At 43.4% G+C, this 24050-nt stretch overlaps 1 protein-coding gene across 1 annotated transcript in view; it reads right to left on the bottom strand.

Moving 5' to 3' along the window:
• MCOLN2 (mucolipin TRP cation channel 2) overlaps positions 1–24050 on the bottom strand; it is a 1022745-nt gene that overhangs the window by 271805 nt on the left and 726890 nt on the right. The window contains exon 11 of the mRNA XM_069641702.1: positions 11420–11542. Coding sequence (XP_069497803.1) covers positions 11420–11542 — 123 coding nt within the window. The remainder of the gene's footprint in view (positions 1–11419; positions 11543–24050) is intronic.

The raw sequence follows: 24050 nt of genomic DNA, 5'->3' as shown, positions 1-24050 counted from the left end.
GAGGAGTTTGTCAAACAAAGCGTAGGGTCGAATCCTCATGCAACGACCCTGTGGGCACCGTTTATCCGTGGGCTAGCTATATCTAAAGAAGCAGGTGTATTAAAAGACATTAGGGTGAGGGTAGATCGGCTGGAAGGCTCAGTGTGGGATCTGCAGAGTAAGTACAATCAAACCAATAAGGTGTTGCAGAAAGATATTGCGAAGAAAGAAAGTTATGAAGCTTCACAATCAGAAATAATCTGTTTGCAGAGACCTCCTGCTGCCTGTTGGTAACGAGAGGCTTAGAGGCCAGACAGATCACTGGCTTGGGGAGAGTGGAGACACTAGCATGGAAGAAATCATGTCTGATAAGAGGACAGGATTCTCGAGCCAGCATAAGGCAACAAGACATTCTGGGTGTTCTACACTAATTTGTATAAATCTAGATCATTTCGCACACTACTCGAGATTAAAGAATTCCTAGATGGTATTGGATGTCCCATCACAGCCACCTGATTGTCCCCCTTGAAGCCTCGGGCCATACAAGAATTAGTGTCTGGGAAGACACAGGCCAGACTGCCTCTTTACAGATTTTTACAGGGCCTTTTCTATGAAAAAGTTACCTCAGCTTCTTAATATGTATGTGCGGCATTGGTGACAGGCACATGGCCTGCATCGCTAAATGGAACAAAAATTGCTCTACTCCCAATGCCTGTTAAATGCAGACACTTTTTTTTTTTTTTTTTTTTGTGTTTAATCAATTTAGATTTTTACAAATGAAGAAATCTTTCTTTACTATCTTGAGAATTAGAGAAGGGTCATTTCCTAAGTAGACGTTACTTTCACAAACAAGTGCTTGGCGGGATATCATTTTGCTGGGTTTGGAGAGTTTATTCCATAGCGATGGTTATTAGTTTGGTAGCCGCTATTAGCCATCTTGTTTTGGCACCCGTGATCAGGCGATTCCACCAGGTGTTTTTGTCGACTACGTAGGAAGACTCATATACAGAGCCGAGAAAGGCCTTTCTTTCATGATCGATTGAAGGGCATGTCATCAGAAGATGTCTAATGGTTTCTGTGGCTTGCGGGTCTCTACAGAGTCTGCAAGATTTTTCTTTCGAAGCGTCCTGGATTGCCAAGATTTCCTGGGTGGGTAGGAGGTTTAGGCAGGCTTTCAGGAGAGTTCTCATGAGGCACTTGTTTGGATATTTCGTGCAATATTCCATCGGTTGCTTTAGTTTGTTGTAAACAGGTGGAAGGTGGGTTAATAGCTTGTTCGAGACAGAGTTATCGTTTGTTTTTATCCAGTCAAGCCATTCCATTTTTGTTTTTATTCGTGTGGGGTTCTGGATTAGTTCCTCTTCTGAGCAGGCTATTTCTTGCAACGTAAGCTTTTGTTTCCCCGCCCAGTTGTTTAGGGACTTGTTATTACCCTTAGATATTTCTTCGGAGATCATCTTATATATTTCCAAGCTGTCTTGATTGCATATTTTCCCGTATAACTGGATCGAGCTCTGCGCAACCACTGCCTCCATTGAGAGAAGCCCAAGTTCACGTCTTATAGGTGCCACAGCTGTCGATTTAGGCAAACCTAGTGTTGACCTCCAGATGAAGCCTTCTAGTTTAATGTTAAAGGACATTTGCTCTGGCGGCTCTGAAAAGGGGAAGGAGAGGGGATGGGTTAGTGGGAATAAGCTGGAAAAGTGCAAGAGAGCAGTGATGTGCTGTTGGCAGCCTCAGCCCGGTGGGTCCGTCGGCTGGGCTTGGGGTGTTTTATGGTCCGTAGTCGTGTGCTGTTGTGCAAGTCTATGTGTGATTTGTTTTGTTGTTGCATTGTTGTGAAGTTTGTGCGGATTGCTCAGTTTAAGGCTTGTGGTTGTGTTTTGTTATAGTTTGAGAGGTGTATGCAGAGGGATGGAATTGTTAGTTGGTTGGTTAGTTGGCATTGCTGTCCTTGCACTTGTGGGATTCAATCTAGGTCCGGTACATGCTAACAGTCACATTTCTATCTAGATGCCGCGCAAGCTAGGTTCATAATTCTAAGTGTGGTGCATGCTAAGAATCACATATGCTAACAATCACATTTCTGAGATTCCATCCAGGTGTGGCACTCGCCAATAACCACATTTCCATCAAGATGCAACGTGGGTCAAGCCCGAGAATCCGGTCCAAGTGTGGCACATGCCAACAATCGCACCTCTGCCCAGAATCGGCGCAAACTATGCTTGAGAATTCCATCTAAGTGTGGCACATGCTAACAACCACATTTCTGTCTAGATTTGGCGCAGACTAAGCTTGAGAATTCCATCTAAGTGTGGCATATGCTAACAATCACATTTCTGAAAATTTCATCCAAGTGTGGTATCTGGACCATATGGCCTAGTTTAGGCCATATGGTCGTTGGAATTGAAAGATTGGCATCAATGCCATATGTCAGTGCTGGGATTATTTTAGATTTGTAGAACTGAATTGCAGGAAGAATGCTGAATTTGCCGAATTTTCTATCTACTGCACGTAGCTGGGCTGTTAGGTTTTTTGTTTTGGACCATAGAAATTTCTGCATGCTTAGAGATTTTTTTGTGCTATCAATTTCGACTCCCAAGTATTTGAATGATGAGACGATTTCAATTTTTTATTGGTCCAGATGCCACTTCAGCACTTTTTTTTTATTTTTTTCCCTTGCTTTTGGAGAATTAGTATTTTCGTTTTAGAGTGGTTGATCTCCAGATTGTTCTCCTTTGTGTAATTCTGCAGATTGTCCAGCTGGCGTTGCAGACCCACTTGGGTGTGGTCCAGAATAATGAGGTTGTCTGCGTATAGGAGTCTTTTAACTGTTGTGGCTCCAATTTTGGGAGGGAACGATCTTATCAGTTCTTGGGAGGTTTTGAAATCGCCGAGAAAGGAGATAAAAAGAGCTGGAGCCAAAGGGCAGCTTTGTTTGACTCCTCGGTTAGACGGAATAGATTTGGAGAGTAGACCATTGTTGTTTAGTCTAACTGATATCTGTGTGTCCGTATGGAGAGCAACGATTGGTCCGAGAATCTGATTTGGACAGTTCCAGTTTTTCAGCTTCGTCCACAGTTTTGATCTGTCCACTTTATCAAAAGCTTGGGATAGATCCACGAAGGCGAGGAAAATTCGTGGAGCCCCAAGTAATGCCTTTTCTTTTAAGATGTTTAGGAACATTACGTTGGCAGTAGTGCCAGCGTTTTTTTGGAAACCTGATTGGAGAAGATCCCTGGTTGGAGAAGTAGTAAACCAGTTCCAGAAATGGGTCAGGAGTAAAGTAGCAAAAACTTTGCCAATAAAGTCCAGTAGGGCAATGGGACAATAGGTGGAGGGGTCTTCTCTCGTGCCTTTTTAAAAATTGGGACGATAATGGCTTGATTCCAGGAGCTCGGGATTATCATTCGTTCCTTGCAATGTTTGAAAATCAGGCTCAAGGTTGCTGACCAGGACTCTGGATGTTCCTTCAAGTCAGTATTTGCTATGCCGTCAGGTCCAGGTGCGCGTGAGAGCTTCAGTTTCATGATAATGGACTATGTCGTCTGTATCAGATAGATCAATCCAGGAGGATTTAGTTGGTAGGTTTACCCTCTCGTTGTCTGTGGTAGGGTGATCAAATAGTTTGGAAAAGTGATTGAACCAGCATTCTTCAGAAACTGCATTTATCATCGCTGATTTTGGATGAGACTTCATGTCGTTGATCAGTTTCCAGAATTCTCAGGTTTTTTAGTTGGCTATAGTTTTGATCATGTTTTCTGCGTCTACTTGGTAAAGCGCCAATCGATTGTTTCTAAGCCACTGTTTGTATGAAGTGAGCTCCAGACGGTAGGATTCCCATATGTTTGCGGAGTACGTAATAGTTGCCTCTTTTTTTAGTTTTCTTAGATGGCGGCGTCTGATCACTAGGTTCCGGTTATAAGAATGATTAAGGTCATCTGTCTTCATGTCAGGCCCCTTTCGAGGTTTTTTAAATTTGAGGAGCAGTGGAATGTAACTGGTCCTAAATATTTCATCATTCACTTCTGTATCCGTAATGAGGGTATTGTATTCTTCTGTTAGAGACTTGATGTCTTTAGCACTCATACGCAAGCGGGAAAGCTGAGTGTTCACCTCGACTGCAACGTTGTAGAATTGTTGGTCACGTCTATTGGTTCTGCATGTGAGGTTTAACAAGTTGTGATCGCTGAATTCCGTTCTGATTACCTCAAAAGAGGCTATGCTCAAGTAAATGGTTTCCGTGACAAAGATATAATCAAGGTTTGCTGTTGATTGGTCTCGCTCCCAAGTAGGGATAGTAGGATTATTGTTGGATTTAGCGACGTTATGAAGGTTCTTAGAGTTCATTAGTGAAACCCACTGTTTTCCTCTTTCTGTCGCAGGAGCATTATCTGTCGGCTGCAGGCAGTTACAATTCAAATCTCCACAGATGAGAATATTTGAAGTTTTGTGTTTGATCATTATTTCGTCGATGATGTTGGCTGCTTCATCACAGAATTTGTCGGATGAGATTCTTTGAGGTTTCCAGTAAGTGTTAATAATAGCCCAAACTTCGGAGTCTTTTTCATCGCTTGTTCTTATAAGCACTGCCAGGAAAGCGTAGGTGGCTACAATTGTTTTGATGGTATGTAAATTCGTCCCTGTTCGAATGGCAATCAGTAGGCCAGAAGACGGTCTGCCGAAAGGACCCTTAATTGCTGGTGAGATCTCGACGGTGTAACCGCCAAGTGCAGGTTTCTTCACTAGCCACATTTCCTGAAGACATAGAATGTCATGTGTTCCAAGATTGTAACTGCCAGTTTTGGTTAAATGTACATGGCCTCTAGTGTTACATGACGCTATGGATATCGTGGCGTCTCGTTGGACTTTTTTTTGTTCGGGTCGCCGTGATGGAGAGTTGGCTCCCCTAGTTTGCTGCTATCTCTTAAGTCCCGGAGTAAAGGCATCTCTCAACCATGACCATGTGTCCTTTGTTGGTTTAAGATGAACGCTGGTCATCGGCTGGTCCGTATTTTGTTTTGGTCGTACGTGGTGTAGTGGGGACGGAGATCTACGTTCAAAACGGCGCGCTGTTGGAGGAGTTCTTCTGAGGTTGTTACAGTTTCTTGAATCACTGCTATCTTCATATTTATCATTAACGTCCCGATAATATTTCGAGTGGGCACTTCTTGTTGAGACTTTCCCTGAGGTTCTGGAGTCGTGATAGATGGGTTTTTCCCCATCGGTGCCGTGATCTTCCCAGTCTTCTCGATCTATACAGGTCTTCCGTCTGTGATTTAAATCTGTAATTCTTCACTACTGGAATTTTGTTGTTTTCCATCCGAGTCTTGGTGTTTTTCTGTATCTGGATCTCCGTCAGGATGAAGCCCTCACGGGCGACTTTTGCGTAGGCTTCTTGAGGGATCTCCCGAAGCACCGAATTTTTGATATGGAGATATGCCTTAGCTTGGTTATTTCTGTGGTATGGCTCTATGAGCGTGAAGTCGTCAGATTTTAGTGTGTTGAGTATATCGCCCTGTTTGAGTATTTTGAGAACTGTTCTTCTATTCAGGATCATGTAATGATCTTCTGGCGATTTTTGTTCGATCTTGAATAAGCGCACTGCATCGGTCGTTTTGTCAAAGGTTCTTGTCGTAGATTCGTGCAGGTGTTTAGGTTTAGCCCCTTTTTCTTTAATAGGTGAAGATTTACTTTGAGCAGTTGATCTGGAGGATTTTAGTTTTTCGTATAGTTTTTCAATACTCAAGTCGTCTGACCGGCTTGAGTTAGAGAGATCCTTGCTCTGGTTAGTTGGTAGAAATCTGCTAGCAGCTTCTTTAGGAGTCCGTAATTGAGCTTCAGTTTGGTTTGCAATGCTGTCTCCCGTTTTGCTATCAAGTTCGATGATTTCTGCTGAGTCCTCATATTGTGATATATCGATCAGAGAGCTTTGACAGATAAATTCGTCGGCCGATCGTGGTGATTGAATTGTCTGGTTGGTGACGATAGTACCATTTTCTTGTTCCGTCGCTTCACCCGCGGGGGGTAATCTGGTTTAAGGTTTCCCTTTGCAGAGGACAATGAGTCTGCTATAGGTTCTTTGCACCTTGTGCTCGATCCGTGTTGAGGGCTTCTTGTTAGCTTTGGTAAGGGTTGTTTTGGCGTTGGAATTGATGGTTTTTTCAAAGTGGTTTTTGTAGGTGTCGTTTGAGAGAGTAATTTATTTTTTTGGGTGGCAAAGAGCGGCGCCGTTTTTATAGGTTGTGTTTGAGGTATGGTCTGAGTTTCTTTGTCACCTGTAGACCTTTTTCCCAGACTTACGCTTTGTATCAGCCATAGTTTTTCTTCCAGTACCGATAGCTTCAGATCCCAGGCTTCTCTGTGTTTGTTTGTTCCAAGGCAGTGATGAACCCTTCAACAAATATCAACTTGGCATGCATCATTGCCGTTACTGTGATGCTGTCCTTTATCGAGTCATTGATGCTTTCGTAAAGCTTTCCAAACGATGCTAGAGATATTGTAATTGCCGACATGATGGTGGCCAAGTCATTTTTTTTATGGAGTCCCTTGGATCTGGAGGAGCTATTTCACTTAGCCTCCTGTTCCTTGGTGGTGAACGTGAGCGCGGTGTTGAATTCATCAAATGTTCTCGGAGAGGCAGACTATCATCTGTTTGAGTTGGTCGGTCTTGATTTATAGCTTTCCCCGTTTGTTGATCCTGGGGAAGTTGCATCGAAGGTTGAGTCCCAAATGATTGTTGATTATTCAGGACTGGGGAAGATAGTTACGTTTTTGTCAACAGGTTTCTCTATGTGACGTAATTCAGCGATTTGAGGCAGCGGTATGCCAATTTGATCTTCCACTTGTGGAAGTTTAGGAGGTCCGATGTTAGTTGCAGGCTCTGTTGTTCCCAGACTACTAGCTTTGGATGTAAGGGAAAGCACGGGATTCAAGGTGGTGGGGTTGGAGTCTGTAACACTTTCTTTCACGGTTGGTGAAGTTGTTTTGAGTAAAGTTTTCATAGAAGGTCTTCCTCTTTTTAGAGCAGCGTTTGATTCAGGTTCGTTTTTGTCTGTGGTTGAAGGTTCCAGTAGTTTAACGAACAAAGACGTTTTCCTTGCTTTGGTGGCGGGTGGGAGATCCTGGATTGCTTCCAGAATTTCCGCATCCGAAAGTTCATTAACCTCGTCCAACTTTCTTTTGCATTGTTTTTTAAAGAAATCTTTTAGTGCTGATGAAAGCAATAGGCACGGGACGTTTTTTTTTCCTGTGTCTTTTGTCTTATATTTTCTTTTTGTATTTTGCGATTTTTTTGGTTGAGTATTTTGTTGTACGTTCTTTGCCAGTTTTTGGGGACCAGCAGATTCCGGGGCCGGATCTTCCGGTAGTTCTTCAATGAGTTCGCAGGATGTATTGGCGTTGCAGAGTTTGCTTGTTCTCAAGATGGGAGAGTCTTTTATACTTGGAAGGTTTCCAGCATTTAATTCCAAGGAGTTTTGCCGACCCTGCTCGCCTGTTTGAGATTCCTCGCTGGTTAGTCTACTCGCTGATTTTACCGGCACTTGTGTGTTAGGCAGAGTTTTGATGTGAATACTGGCTTTTTTTTCGTATGCAGACATGTTGAATCGGATTGTTCTTTGTCTGCGTGAATTTGGGCCAGAGTTGTAAATGGCGCTGTTAGTGAATTTTCGAAGTGGCAGATAGGCTCCTGAACGGGCGGCGGTACGCCAGCCGAGCACTCTTCTGGTGCGGAAATCGATCCTTTCGCAGGACTTGGAGCCTTGTTAGGAGCGGCGTCTCCCCTCCCAAGAAAGCCGAGCTCCATCGCCAATGGACGCAGCTGCGTCTCCACGCTCGCACTGACTCCTCCCTTGCCGACCAGGGCTTCCGGGATGTCCTCCGGTGCTTCCTCTTCAGCCCGGGTTTCCGCCCAGGCTGCCAGCGCAGGGGCAGATGCCGACCGTCCTCCGACGGTCGAATCGTCCGCACCTCTCGCCACCATAGGGGCCTGGCGGGGAGGCTGTGCAGACTGGGCGTAGGTGCGGGGCGAGGAGTTGGCCGAAGATTTCAGTGCATATTCCATTGCGCGGGCTGAAGGATTGACAGGGGCTCCGCCACGGCTTTGGAGTTCAATGAGTCCGGTTGGTCCTTTGCACTCCGACCCCCTCCGATGCTGGGGGCGAGAGATTCCAAGGTAAGAGAATTTGTGGTTATTGTAGCGCATGAAGAGTCGAGTGGAATACCCTCCGTGTCTGTGTCGCCCAGTAAAGGCTCCATAGGGATCGAACAAGACACAGAGGGCGAGCGCAGGTTTCCATCAAAAGGATTTTCAAAGTCAAAGCGGCTTGCTGTTGTCAAGGCACGATCACAGACCACAGGGGTCAGGGAGACCAACCTTGGAGCCTTCATTTTACGTGTTGATGTTTTCATTTGTGCCGCATCTACAGGTTTAAAATTGCTTCTTAGGAGACGTTGCTCCGCAGCGCGTTCAGCGCATTCTGCTTGAAGTTCTTGCGGGCCAGGAGAAATCGCTATGCTTTCAGGCATGGGGGTTTGACAAAGTCCACGAGGTTTCATCGCAAGGGGTTGCAGACCACGGGAGCCGCGGACTGCCGTAGACTGCCTCAACCTCCGCTCACCGGTCTGCGGTACACAGTGGTTTTTCAGTGGTTCATTGACAATAGAGAGGGTAGAGAGACTGCCGTAGACTGCCTCAACCTCGCCTCAAGCTCCGATGCAGACACTTATGTGGGTCATATAGCCCATTCTCAATGTTCATTATTGATAATTCAATTCTTGCTAGGGTCATCGTAAACATGATTCCGCCGAACATCAACATGATTGCCCCGCATTGATCTATTGAGTTTATGCCCGATCGGTCAATACAGCTGAATTTGATAAGGTTTTTTGCCATGGCGTGTCTGCGCTCACCATCGCTTTTTTACATACCGAGAGGAAATTCGAGTTGGTGGAGTGGATATATCTGTGGTGTATGCTAAGAAAGTTTGGGTTGGGTACCCTGATGAAATGGATCCATCTTTTATATTGGTCCCCGAGGGCTAAAGCGCAAACTAACATGGACACATCCGATGTAATCTTGCTTTTAAAGAGCATCGGTAAGGGATAGCCTCTCTGCGACAGCCAGACCTGCACAGGGGTGTCACCTTAACCAACTATAGAAGCCTAGGGTTGTCAAAAGCAGAGGATATGGTTTTATACATCAAAAATCTGGCTGTGCATCTTGAGCCGAGTGCCGATAAGATCACATCTTTCCGGAAATAGTCAAGATTGACGATAAACTGGGACAAATCTGAGATTGTTCTGCTGACTCAGCAGATTATTCACCGGTTGAGTTTGGTTTCAAATGGTGGCCCCATTTCCGTCACATTTTTGGTTTGGGTGTTAACATTCAGAACGTCAGACGAGCTGTGTTTTCTCAACCTGGCTACAGTTCTTAATATGCTCAGAGGATGGGCAGTCAAGTGGAACACCGTGCCGTTATCGTTCAAGGGCCATGGGGTCATTATCTAATTGATAGTCCTACTAAAAGTGTTTCCATTTGTTTAGGGCATTCCCTATTGGTATACTGCATGTGGTCATTTGTCAACTCAACAAAACCCTTTCTAATACCCTATGGGCTGGTTAAACACCAGAGTTAAATGGTAAACATGCAGGATAGAGGTGGGTTTACCATTTCTGATTTCTTCTCATACTAACTGGTGGCACTTGTCCACTACGCCCATTACTGATTTCAGGGCAGATAAAGTTTTCCTCAAAGATTGTGAGCAGAGGTTGGCTCTGCCTTTTGCACTGAAGTACTCTGTTACCAAAGTGGCTGGAAGGATGCCATTGGGTGTTTCTCTGGTTAAGACCACACATGGGGTGTTTAAGAAGAATTGTAGAAAGATACACATCATCGTCCCTAGAGATCTGGAACACACCAGTACTGAAGTTCTCTGCAGATCCTTGCATATATAAATATTATATTAGCAGGGGCATAAAGACTTGAAGAATCTTTAGGAGAGCATGTTCCCCGGTGCTACAGGGTCTCAAGATGTTGGACGGACCAATTTGCAGGTGGCGATTTAACACCATATGATATGAGCTCTGGGTTGGTGTGCTGGTAGCTATTAGGGATTTCGTGTTATGGTATTTCAAGGGGCATCCACTGGATATAGCCTGGTAACAGGGTCAATGGGGCACAGAGAAGATCACACATTGAGGAAAGCTATGACATATGCTACAGATGAAGCTAATCTCTGACCAATTGCACACAAACTGTTGTAAAGGATTTTGTAAACAATTGGAAGTTTGCAGATGTCTGGATCCGCAACAATTACTCAAAAATCCTTAGATTCTGGTGAACGAGGGGGAAAGAGGCTGGATTAGCACCAACACAGCGGTGGCATAATCTTACTCTCATTGTGACCCACACACAGCATTTCGAAAGCCACAAATCTTGGCTTCAGTTAAAGTCCCTCCAATCTCCTCAAGACCTTACTATAGTGGTCTAGCGAAATCATATTGTCCCTGGTTCTTCAGTGAATGGGAAATGTGATACAAGAATCTGCTGTAAAGAGCTTCCAGGTGCTCCAGGCTCAACATCTGAGCAGGTTGAGCAGGTTTCACAGCACTAGATTGGCTCTAGGGACAAAACACTGAGGGTTGCTATGAGGCTGCCTTTCCTAAAAACTAGATGTCAATATTTAGGTCAGAAAGGGATACACAGGTATACAGCTCCTCTGGCAGAGACAGCAGTTCTGAAAGATCCACTGAGGGCATTGCCTTCCTGCTTTTTAGAAAACCAACTTTGCAGTAAGCATGGAATTCTGATTATGTGACTGGTTGGTGTCATTGTATACCCGACTAGTCCTTTATGTAAGTCCTTTGTAAAAGAGTACCAGAAACTATCGATAAGGTTACTGAACGGCACTCAAAATGGTGATTTCTTACATATGTTCAAATAAACGCAGCAACCACAAGGCTTCTTGAGGCAGATCTCTCTTCACTGCAACACTTGCCTCTTGGCGAGATCAAAGACTAGCAGAATGTTGTCATTTTCTTATGCATCAAAGTTAGATGGTCTGCCGACATACCATTATGTTCAGCTCACAAAAAGAGAAGATTTCCCCTCATGGGTCACTATGGGACCAAGGAACCAGGCAAATGTCTTTGGTTGAACTTTGAGCATCATCACACATTGCCACTCCTTGTGCCATGCACTTGCACTTTCTTAATGGAACCAGATGCAATACATGCAGAAAAATATGCACTCAGAGTATGTAAAAATGAATCCTGGTGTTCTCTCTGAATGTTCTTGAAGGGGACAACAGGCACATACATCATTACTTTGCTACACAGATCTGTGCATCCTTTGCTTAATGGGCACTTCATCATCATTTACATCAATCTTCCAAACAGCATTTAACATTTACTTTGACATTGGAGCCATACATACTTTTTCGTGATACGGTCCTAGAACAATCCAGCCACAGAACATGTAACCAAGGTAGATCATGCCAGCACAGCAGCAAAACCTCAGCACTTTGGGAAATGAGGCTTGCATTGTCAAAATGAGCACCTATGAATGATAAAACGGAAATTAGCGGCACTTCCTGAAAAGGAACTCGTTTTGTTTTACAATTGAAAAACATGGATTACTGCATTAGGTTTCTTTAAAGATACTACTTCTCTGATGGCCCTCGGTCACTACAGGAAATGTATACTTCGATCAGAAATACAAGAAAGAGCTGCAATACAGATATAAGCGAGAGCTATGTAACTTTTACTCAAATTGTATTTTTCACTGAAAAAGTCCCCCTTCCCCCACGTGGGAAAGGCCTAGGTGTAGAAAATAGTTTTAAAAAAATTAAAAAATAAAAATAAATCTACTCTAGATGCTTTGTTTCCCTTATTAAATTCTGTGTTCATAAACGGTGTTAAAAAGGAGACAGTAAAAAAAACAGTAAACTTCACCACAGGTTGAGGTTTACAGATCGAAGTCAATCTCGTGGAAAGGCATTGGCAATCGAGTGCCTGCTTTTCATAACCTAGGATTTGGACTCTTGGAATTAAATAGTGCTGTGGATTCAAAAGAGCGTCATCGAAGGTAGCACAAATGTGTAGAAATTCCCTGGAATAAAACAGTATAATCCTATCAATGTCTTAAAAAATGATATCCCCTCATCATGTGTCTACAGGCTGTACAATGAAAGTGCCTCACACCAAGCCAAACTCAAAGGGGCATTTGTTGCCGACTTAACCAAATAAACGCCTCAAGTGATGTACCACTTGTGCCATCCAGAAAAGGGTGGAGACATGATTCCACTATACTCATCTGAAACAGTATTGCCCAGCCAGCACCATTAATTATTAATTTGCATTCATGATGACCAAAGGTGGACGTAAATACCTCAGGGCTGAATAAATGCACTGGTTGAGGGAAACCATACCAGAACATCAGCTGGACTGGATTCTGGAACCATGCAACTATATGGCTGAGCTTCTGGTTACTCGTTATGTGGCATTTCAGAGGTTTGGACTCCAAGTCCCATTATCCCAAGACAGCATGGTCGGTATTGAAGGATCATAGCAAGTTTAGTCCAAAACATCTGTCGGGCCACATGTTGAGTATCCAAAAGAAGACCAGGCCAACTGCTTAATTAAGCAGTCGATGCTAATTAATTCAGTATTTTGCAGACGCACTGTCTATCCATATGCCAATCAAATGAATGTTAAAATCAATGCCAAAAGAGAAATTCACTAAAAGGTTTTGTGGTGTTTTGATGCTTCAGTTTTCTGCCATCAATCCAGACCTTGTCAAATGCCATGTTGAAAGCCCCAATTGAGCTGCTGCCTACGCCAACATTTTACCAAACATGTACCATGGGAGAGAGCCATATAGTTTGACCATTGCCTGCTGTCCATGGACGCATTTGTGTAATGAAGGTAAAACCTCTGCTGGCACAAATTGCCATTCGAATGATTAATTGATCATGCATATTAAATGGTTGAACAGAGGTTTTACCCCTGGCTGGAATAATGTCTGTGTGCCTAAACCTCTGGGGGAGTTTTTGCTCGTCATTGAAAATGTGCTAAAGAAATGTGGTTCTGTCAGAGGATGAAAACTGAGAAATATCTTGGTCTGAAAAATATGTATTTGCCATTGTAATTGTATTCTACAGAATCTGAGCTCCAACTCGGTTGTGATGGCAGGGATATCTCAACTGATGGTTTCCATTTTTAGCAGAGACTGCCATCAAGTAACCAATGAAAATAATATATGATTGACATATGATGTTTGTACCTCATGCAAAACAAAAACAAACCCTTGGTCATAATGGATTCTAAAAGCGCTTTGGATGAGTAGTATTCTTTCTTAATATTAAAAGCCTTTGTGGGACCTTAATTGATCCACCTTTGGCTTTCAGATGGTCTCACCTTAGTTTTCAGCTGAATTAGTAATGGGCCAAACCATTCTTGAGACAGAAAGTGCTCCTTGGCCTCCCAGGTTGTGTTGCAGTGCAAGTTTGTCTGCCGTGGAATTTATATGGTTATTATAAACAAAGCATGGGATGATCTGACTCCACAGCACACCTAGTCTCTAATTAAAACTGGAACCTTGGCATGATTTATCATTTTTGGAGGAGAGTAAGATGGTTTCAATGTTGTCCTTCCATTTCGCAGTAGTATGCAAGCTAAAGGATGCATACTCCCTAATGGCTAGGAACATGCAGCAGTTATTCAGGGTGATCATGAAAATGTACCATCCATAGCAGGGTTGGCCACTTGTATAGTGTCCTTCTCCCAATTTTGACAGCCGGTCTTTCAAAAACGCTGAAGAAAATTGGAGACATTGTAACAACTATGCTGAGAGCAGCCTAGTGCAATTAATGGATATGATTTCAATTCCATATCTAGACACGTTTCTAATGACTCCCCAAAATGCCGCCATGTTCTGGTTCTATGAATTAAAGGACATCTATAGATGCTGAAGGTTTAGGTTTACAGTTTGAAAATAATAAAACACAGAAGCCAGCTATTGCACAGCACATCTCTCCCCAGTGTTACTTTCCTTCCCCCCCTATACATGGTGGACAGGCGTCAAGTATGTAAGTAGGTCAGAAGGACAACCACTGCAGCTAGTTAACTTTCCAGTAATTTTGCATTGAGCCTTGTTTTCAGACAATTTGGACAAGTAAGGGTAGGCATCAGGCAAAAAGAGATTGTCTAGTAATGCAGGGAGGATTTGGTCATCTGCTCTCAATTAGGCATTTAAAGACTGATACTCGTTTATTTACACAATGCACACGAAGGAGAACAAATGGCTGCTAAAATAATGAAGCACATGTTCATGGAAGACTAAGGGAGGAGTCCAAAGAAACCCATTCAGGGAGCCTCTCTCTTCATATACTGTGCCATTGTCTAATGCATACACAATCCTACAGGACACAGAATGAACATTGACAAAGCCAACAGAGTCTGCTTTTCTACAGTAAAAGAATGTGTTTCATGCACACAGGACATTTAGGCAGAATGGGGAGGTATGCAAAGCGAGGGTGCAGGAAAGATTGATGCATTAATGAATGCGAGGACTCATGAATGAAGAGGGAGAACCCGTGAATGAGCACAAGGAAGGATGAACGAGTAAAAGCATGAGGTTGGAGGGATGATATTTCTAGGGCATATGATCGTGTGCGGATTGATAGACAAATTAATAAGTGTGTGCTCTGTTGCAGAGAAGATTTGGAAGTGGGAGTTTTTTGCTCCCCATTTTTTAAGTTGGGAGTAAAATGATTTTTTAAGGTGTAAAAATGTGCGTCCAATTCCCAATAGGAGTATTTTATAAGCGTTTACAAATATGTAACTGTATGTCTTTCTAATCATTATTCCTTGGCACCTCGTTATTCATACACATTAACACAAGCATGTTTACTTCTTCCAAACGGTCCCTAAAAATAGTAGATTCTTCCTGAGGTACAACGTGCACTACTGGTCCAAACCTATTCATGGAGCTGTGTGGCTGAAGGAAGAGGCACAAGGTCGCACGCGATTTTATTTTTATTTTTTGTCATGCATATTTTAACTCCCTATTTTTTATTTTTGAGGAGTATTTGCCTATATTTAGGGAGTAAAAGAGGCTGATACACACACACACTCAGGCCTACAGATACGGGGTGTATCGGGCAATAAACATGTAGGAATGAAAGGATGCGAGGGGGATGGGCAGATGGAAGCGAGCATGTGCGGGTGTTAGGGAGAGAAAGATAACAGGGAGGGAGGAAAAAATGCAGGGGGGAGACCTAACAGATGACCGAGAAGAAAGCACATCCAGCAGACAACCCACAAGTGCTGAGTGTGCACATAAGGGAGAAGAGGCCGGGGGATTGAGAAAGAGCGACCATGGAGAGATTGTATATGTAACAAGAGAAGATGGGGAGAAAACACAAGGGGGAAAAGAGAGCAAAGGAGGAGTAGAGCATGCAAAAAGGGGAAAATCACTCCATAAAAGGGTGAAAGGATGACAGGTACAGTTCTCTTGCTGCTCTTGGTGAACTTGGCCACATGAGTGCAGTGGCACAAGTCACACAGAGCAGCACCCAGCAGTGGGATCAATGGGGAAAAAGCAGAAACTGTGTAGAGAAACTCCATTGGCACGGTTTATTCTTTGTGGAACTGTAAAGAAGGAAGTCTTTCACCAAACAAAGAAGAGATTTTGACCAGTGGATTTTATTTGTGTGAACTTTTTATTTCTTTGGAATTTTTCAAGACTTTGGTTGAGACTTTGTTACTTTGAGAGGATTTAATTTGGGACTTTTTGGGGGGGGGGGGGGCAAGCATGAGAAGTCATCCAAGAAACTGGCTGTTTGGTAACTTTTTATTTATGTTGCATTTATGTTGTTTCAATGGGCGATTTTCCCATTCATTTTAGAATAGGTAGGGATTCCCCTGGTAGAGTAGGTTTAGTTAGGATTTCTGTTATTATTTTGTGTGTAATAAAATGGAAAATCCTGAGAAAACTCAATACAGTAGTGAGTCTCACATTACTGACCCCTCACAGCACCCTAGTAGAACAATGTTCTTGGCACCATTCACACATTGTCAATGTTTATTGTATTTGTCACACTGTATGTCAGCTAGCAAGCCCTTAATCATGAGGCACACTCATAACACTGCAGAAAGTGAACAGATTTTGTAGTTGTCAAATGGTTTGCAAACGAGGAATCTTACATTTTATGAATTCACTCCACAGAAGCTGCAAAACATCCTTACCTCTGACAATGTTTTAGCATAAACAGCGGTGCAAAGTGGCATTTTTAGGCTTAATTTGACATTGAAATCAATGCATATGATTATGGGGGTGGAGTGGCCAGTAAGATGCAGACAAACCTTTAGAAAAAGTGGACACCCCAAACATAGATATGACATTTTTAGATCCACTTTAGGTTAAAATGGACAAAGTCGTAGATTACAGAATACAAATGGGTGGAGACTAACACCAGAACAGACCCCACTCTTGACAGATTCGCTACTTCAAGTAGACATATAGGGGAGGCTGAAAAAGCACTAATAGCTCTATGTGATAAATAGGACTTGAGCGATGTGTGGGAATTGTTGGGGAACAGCTAGGGAATACATGTTTTATTCAGGTGTACACAGCTCCTATTCTAGAATAGGACAGATGGTAGGTCTTCAGCTCAGATGTTCAATCACGCCCAGAAATGTGTCCCATCACTCCTCTGTAATGTTGACTTTGAATAGATCACATTTGCAGATCATGAGACACTGCACAGTGGTCTTCAAATTGTAGGGCTTCTCCCGCCACACCCTAAGGGGGCCAGGAGGATGGGCAAGTTGGGGGGCACAGGAATAAAATAAATGACGTACGGGGACTGCTTTCAATATATAAATATAAGCAGATATGGCATATGCGGGGCAGCAACACTATTTTTACTCGGGGGATCATAATAAAGTTTGATTACAACAACACTAATGATTTAAATCTGGAGCCCTCAGAGATGCGGTCTTTAAATCAGACCTATATAAAGAAAGGCAACAATTCATTGATATTAACGTAGGGTCTTTCTTCCAACAATGGCAATGTTTTGGGAAACTTAGAAATAGTTCTTACAAGGGAAATGCATTTGGTGTGTTAAGGACCATGAGAAAGCCTTACATTGACTAAGTCCCTAAGAAAGTTGGAGCAGCGACATGAAATCAACCAGGATAATAAAGTACAGCCAGAGATCTGAGAACAATTTGATAGGTTTCACGATGCTGCAGATCAACAAGTTAACATTTCTGTGAAATAAAGTAATGGTCAGAAGGTATGGGGTGGGTGAACTCCATGGGAAGATACTTTGCTGGACAATAAGAGGAGAACACTCCTCTAGATTAATTGGAGAAATAGTCTCAGACGGAGTGACGTTCACAAACCAAGAGTATTGTCCTGGATTATTATACAAATTTACTCACACCCCATGAGACTCTCACTACATGACATCAATAAATATGTATAACAAGAAAAGGATGGAAGGTTTTGAATAAATCTGCACCACCGGCACTGCTCTGGACAACCTTCCACACCACGATTATCCTGTCTGAGACATTTCAAAAGGGGTCCAGCGATATGCACATCAGTCAGGTACTGCCACCAATGGGAGCCGCGCAGCCCAAACTGCTACGCCAGGTCACCTCCACATGGAAAGACAAGCAACCACATACATGTTTCAGCCTTGTTGGGCATCAGTGAGGTGCAGCTTGGTTGCCCAGAGCAGTGCCAGTGGTTCAGATTTATTCAAAACCTTCCACACACCACATTTTTTGGTTATAGTTTGTCTCCCTGTGTGAGAGAGGGTATGCCCAGATGTGGGCCCCTAGCTCCCTGCACCATAGGGAACCAAGCTGCAGATGGGGTAAAAAACAGTGGTTTAGAAGATTGCCCAGAACAGTGTCAGTGGTTCACATTTATTCAAAACGTTACACCCATCACTTTTTGGGTTATAACCAATAAATATCTAGACAGATCTAATGGTGAACCTTGCGAAGGACGGTCATTTGCGGATCATGGAAGTGGCTATTGCAATTAAGGAGATGGAGGCACAGAAGAATCCAGGCTGGATCGGATTACAATAGAATACAACAATGAATATGTAACACGTGTTGGTCCAATTCTGGTGCAAGTATATCCTGATGCATTATGCAAGGGTGAGCTTCCAAAGTTCATGAGAGAAGCAACAATGATATTACTATCTAAGCCAGGTAAGGATAAAACAAGTTAACACAGACACACAAGCGGTAGCAATGTTTTTGGATGGAAGGCCTTTATTCATTAAAGTGGTAATTTCTGTCTATGGGTTTGTTCGTATCGGGACAGGTGACCTTTCCCTGGTTAAATTATTATATCCTAGCCGTTCGGCTTCAATTGTTTAATGGAAAGCCATCGGTTGCATTCGAATTATATAGGGACACTTGTCAGGGCTGTCCTCTCCCTCCATTGCTACTTGTGCTAGCCATCAAACCCTTCGCATGTACCCTCAGGGTGGAGCAGATACACAGACAGATATGGTTCCACACCTAAAAGGTCCTTTTGTGATTGTATGCAGATGACTTGTTATGTATGGTGGGCCCAGTAAAATAGAGTAATGATAATTGAGACTATTACTGTGTTTGGAAGGTACCCTGGGCTAAAGATCAGTTGGACTAATTTCAAATTACTACCCCTCTCATTAAGTACCCAATGTCCAATCACTGGCTATGGCTTCAGATGAGACAGATCTTTGGGTATGATAGCGGTGGGCGACAACATGCTATAGGTCAGAAAAGTTCCTCTCCTTCTCAGATTATTTGAACAGAAGTTAGACAAATGAGTTAAACTGACACCTTATGCGCTAGCTAGGATAGTTCTAATCTTACCCATGTTCCTTTACCTGTTTCTGAATATACCCATTCCCAGGGAATTCTTTGTCAGGCTGAAAGCACAACTGAGCATGGAGGTTGATCTGGGCTGAAAGACAGGCCAGGTTTGGTCGAGAGGTTGTTACACTTCCTAGAGCTGTTATGGGATTGAAGTACCAGATCATATGACATACTACCTGGTAGCCCAGATAAGTGATATTAAAATGTAGTTTGGTCAGGCGCTCTGTACCGAGCAGGTGGTCTTAGAAAGAGCGACAGTTGCCCTGATTAAACTAACTTCTGCATTATGGGAAATACACCAATACATACGTAAGGGGAGCCCTAACAGCATTAATATCACTATACAGCACGTTTAGGAAATCCCTCCCCCTTCCATGTTCGTTATTTTGAGAGAATTGAGGGAGTAGGTAGAGAGCTGGGTAAGCTGGGCCTTATTTATAGAGAGCTTGGCATTATTAGAATCGAAGATTAGTTCTGTAACAATACATTCCTGACATAAGAAGAGTATACACGACCAGGTGGGAAATCGCTATTGCAACAGATAATACACATTAGAGGACATATAGTTGGAAATTGAGATTCCAAATTCCCCTGAATGTCCTGACCCTGTTTTAATGTTTAATATGATAGAATGGTTGCAAAGAAAAATGATCTCCATTTGCTATACAAGATGGTTGGTGACTGGAGATCTGGACTACATGAGCGTGCTATAAGGGAATGGTTAGATGATATAGAAAAGGTGCTAAAAGACCGAGACTGGAATTATATTTGTGAACAAACTCTAAAACTCAATGATTATAGAATGATTGCTTCACTTGAAAGGGGTTTATAGAGTATATTATGCCCCTGATGAAAATTAGGAAGTTTGATCCCTTGGCACCTGGGGCATGTCCACGGTGTAAGATGGATGATGTTGATTTTGTACACATGGCATGGACTTGTAATTCTATGGCTTAGTATTGGACAGATGTTAGAACTAAACTCAAATTGTGGAGGAAACTGTTCCTTTAGACATTATGGTATGTCTATTGGGAAATTTAATGGGTTTTACCGGGAGATGATGTAGATCATTGGGTGTAGCTTTGTCGATGGCCAAATGTGATTCACTGATGGTCAAAATCAGCCCGATGTTACAGGTTTGGCTCAAAGGCTTAGCATTGTTTAATACACTGGAAGAGACTTAGAGAACAAGTGACTCCAAATAATCATCCCAGAAATTACTGGTCACTTTTCAGGTCGCATCAAGATCAAGAATAAGTAGCTAAAAAGTGCTGCCTGATTTTGGGAAACGTAGGCCACATGGAGCACAGCGAGCACAAATTCAGGAAGATTATGTATTTCTCACTGTTAAGTAGTTATGACTAGGCCCAAACATATTTGATCAGTTGTATCCAGTTCGGTATTCGCAGAGATGTGAAACACCTGGGTAGCACTGATAAGTGCATTGTTCTACTTCTGATCTATTGTCTTCATGAATGCGCTCTGCACCAACAGTTTGTGAAAACGTAGAGTCGAACTACTCCTGCAACTTCACCAATTTGCAGATTCAATCAGACACAATAGCAGTGAACCCACATTTGATTGAAACACATTTGCAATCTGTCCTGCTCCAATGTAATGTGACCCCTTTAAGTATGACAGCATATGGTTCATGTTTAGTGATGCACTACCAGATATAATATATAAGTCCTTTATAACACACCCGTACACAGGTGTTTCTAGGCACGACAAGGGAGGGAAGACAGAGGGAGGATAAGACAAACAATGTTACATGGCCTTGTGTCATTCAGATTGTGCAAGTTCGAGAACACGAAGGGCAAGGGAAAAGGGAGGGGGGGACAGGGCAGCAATGCTCTGAGTAAGTGCAGCCAGGGTAGTGCGGCTCTGGGTAGTGGAAGGAGAGGAAGGGACTGCAGGGTTACAGTTACAGCCCCTAAGTGCACGGTAGGCGCCTTTGCACTGCCTCTGCGACTGATCAAGAAAGAGCCTGGTACCCAGTGAGACTCTGAGGATAGCCAATCAACTAGTCAGTACAGCAGACATGTAGGCCAGTTCTTTATTTCTCTTCTGGATGTCAGGCCTTTGTATATAGTTTCTTACATTTTCATTATCTTATGTTGTAGATTGTCAGGAGAAAATATCCACCAAACTAAGAAGCACTTCCTATACTTAATAATTAGGAAATGCTCCTTCTTGGCATAATTTAAACTCCTCGGTCAGCAATAAAAACAAGAGCCGCAGTTGAAGCTGTATTTCTGTGAGGTTTTAAGAGATCTGAACTTCAAAACTGTAATCACTGCATCACTGGGTATACATCATTTCACCTATTTCATGATATGAGAGGGGGAAAATCAGAGTTCGCCTTTTTATCCCTTGCAGGGCCCTCAATGCGCAAACCATGAAGTAGCTCGTCCCACACTTTTCCCGCTCTTTTCTGAGCTTGCTTAGTGAAGATTTTGAAAGCAATACCGAGATGGTTTTCTGTTGTGGAGTGATTGCAGCAACTGGTCACCTAACATGGAAGCACTTACTAACCAAAGAAAAATTGAAATAGCTCCTGTTAGGTGAACACCAGATGCTCAAATGCAATCCCTCTCTAAATATTAGAACCTACTTTTCCAGAGTTGTTGTTTATTTCACAGAACTTCAACCTCAAAAGGGAAGCACTTACAAATACATAAAACGCAGGTGTCAACCTTGAAGCTGTATTTTTTTGAGGTTCCAATACATCTGAACTTCACAACTGCAATGTTCAGCCAGTGGGTCTGCATCACTGTTGTCATCTGAGGCTGTTCCTGGTATGGAATTAAGGAAGGAGTTTTTGCCTTTTCATACCTTGAATGGCCCTCAAGGCAACAAACCATTAACTAGCTCCTCCCACATTTTTCCTGCTCTTTTCTGAGCTTGTCCAATGGAGATTTTGAAAACAGAGAAATATTGCATCCTTCCCTAAATATTGTAACATACACTTCCAGAGTTGTTTATTTTACAGAACGGGAAGCATTTACAAATATATAAAACACAGGTGCAAACCATGAAGTTGTATTTGTGAGGTTCCAATATACCTGAAATCAAAAGCAGATAGCAGAGGAAGCTAGATTGGGGAACCCAATACTTCCTGAGTGGTTTATGTGAACATATCTTCCTCTGAAGAATAAGGGAGAACTACCAAGCCACAACTGCTGTCAGCAGTGGCAGATTTTGCTCTCTGCGGACCACAGACTTCAGTGACTGTTAGGGAAATGTCTGAGACAATATGGCTTTCATCTCTGATGTGGGGGGCAGACATAGCCGGTAACGGCCCGCCAGTCCGAGCTTAGGAAGCAAGCTCAGGCCTACCTAAGCTCGGGCTGGCGGGCCAATACTGGCCATGTCCATCCCTCTCACCCCCCACAGAGGGGTGAAAGCAATTCGCACCCCAGGGTTTATCCAGGCAGCAAGTAGTTCATTTATTTTCCTCAGGAGATTGACTAAACATAAAACACCAATCTCCTGAGGAAAAACACAAATAGGGGGAAAAAAGAACAAATTCCCTTTTCCATTTCTATGGCAGCCGGGAGATGGGAGGAGCTCCGGGACTGAAGCACAAAGCTCAACTCCAGCAGGTAAGTGGAGAGGGCGGGAGGGGGTGCAGTAAGAGGTATGGATTGGTGACCTAAGGGGGATGGCTATGTTGTGATTCCCTTCATGTTCTTACCCTGTTGCCACAAATTCCATAGGGTACCAAGTATGGGGTGTTCTCGTATTCTCTTGAGTAATTTTGGTGTGGGTACCTATAGCCACTCCCCTATGGTAGAAGGTCGCAAGTGATAGTTGTCTAGCTCTACCCAATGTAAATCCTTTCTTTGTCTGGAGGCGTGGAATTAGAATTCGTAATTAAGCGGCCTTGTAGTACAGGTGTACATCTGGGAATCCAACTCCCCCGCTGTCCTTGCGGAGGTGAAGGAGCACACTGGGGACCCTTGGTTTTTTGTTTTGCCGTAGGAAACGTAGTAGGGAGCTTTTCGATGTCACAAAGTAAATGTCTGGTATGTGGATGGGGAGCATTTGGAATAAGTACAGGATTTTGGGTAGGATTACCATCTTAACAGCATTGAGCCGCCCCATCCATGAAATTGTGAGTTTGTCCCATCTCATAAGGTCTTTTTGTATCATCTCCATCAGGGGGAGGGGAATTTACTTCATAAAGGTCTCCGAGGTTGCGGGTGACAGTGATGCCTAGGTATCGTAGCGTGTCCAGACTCGTCTTCATGCCTAGGGTTGTAAATGTTGCCACCTCCACATCTTTGCTCGTGTCTATGGCGGTGGATAACTGATTTTCCGGTGTTAATTTTAAGACCTGCTAGGTGGCCATACGCCTCTATTGTTTCTACCGCTGCTGCGATCGACATTAGGGTGTTTGTTACATGTAGGAGTATGTCGTCAGCATAGAGTCCCAATTTGTAGGTTTGACCTCCGACTGTGATCTCCCTCCCCTCTTCTATCTTGTCTTAGTTTTTGGGCTAGTGGTTCCAGTGAAAGGATGAAGAGTATGAGGATAATGGGCATCCCTGCCTGGTGCCTCTTGAGTTCGAACCATCTCGAGTAGCCTCCATTGACCGCTATGCAGGTCCTTGGAGGAGTCTTGGTCCCAAGCCCATTTTCACAAGGAAGTCCCAGGCCACCCTGTCAAAAGCTTTCTCAGCATCTATGGAGAGTAGAGTGGGGTCTCCAGCCATTTTCTTCACCTCGTTTATTAGGTGGAGTGTTTTTCTCATTGTGTCTGCCCCCTGGCGTTCCATTATAAAACCCACTTGGTCGGGGTGTATTGGTTTTGGTAGGTGTCTCTCCAGTCTCGCTGCAATCACTTTGGTGTATATCTTTGCGTCAATGTTGAGCAATGATATTTGGCGGTATGAGCCACAATGCTTGGGTGTTCTGCCTTCTTTGGGCATCACCGTGAGGAGGGACTGGTCAAATGATGCGGGTGCTTCACCCATTTTCTAAATGTTATTGAAGAGTGTCGTTAGGAAGGGGGCAAGGATCGAAGAAAATGTTTTTAAAAATCCAGGGGTGAATTCGTCGTCACCAGGGGCTTTGCCTAATTTGAGGGGTTTAATGGCCTGTTTTGTTTCTTCATCTGTGATCGGTGCCTCAAGGGTCTCAGCTTCTGCTTTAAAGATTGATGGAAG

This window comes from Ambystoma mexicanum, chromosome 1q (assembly GCF_040938575.1).
Source record: "Ambystoma mexicanum isolate Mex_15411 chromosome 1q, UKY_AmexF1_1, whole genome shotgun sequence".
In the NCBI taxonomy this organism is placed as follows: Eukaryota; Metazoa; Chordata; class Amphibia; order Caudata; family Ambystomatidae; genus Ambystoma; species Ambystoma mexicanum.
Note: the sequence above shows the minus strand (reverse complement) of the source record. Positions and strands in the feature narration are given on the sequence as shown.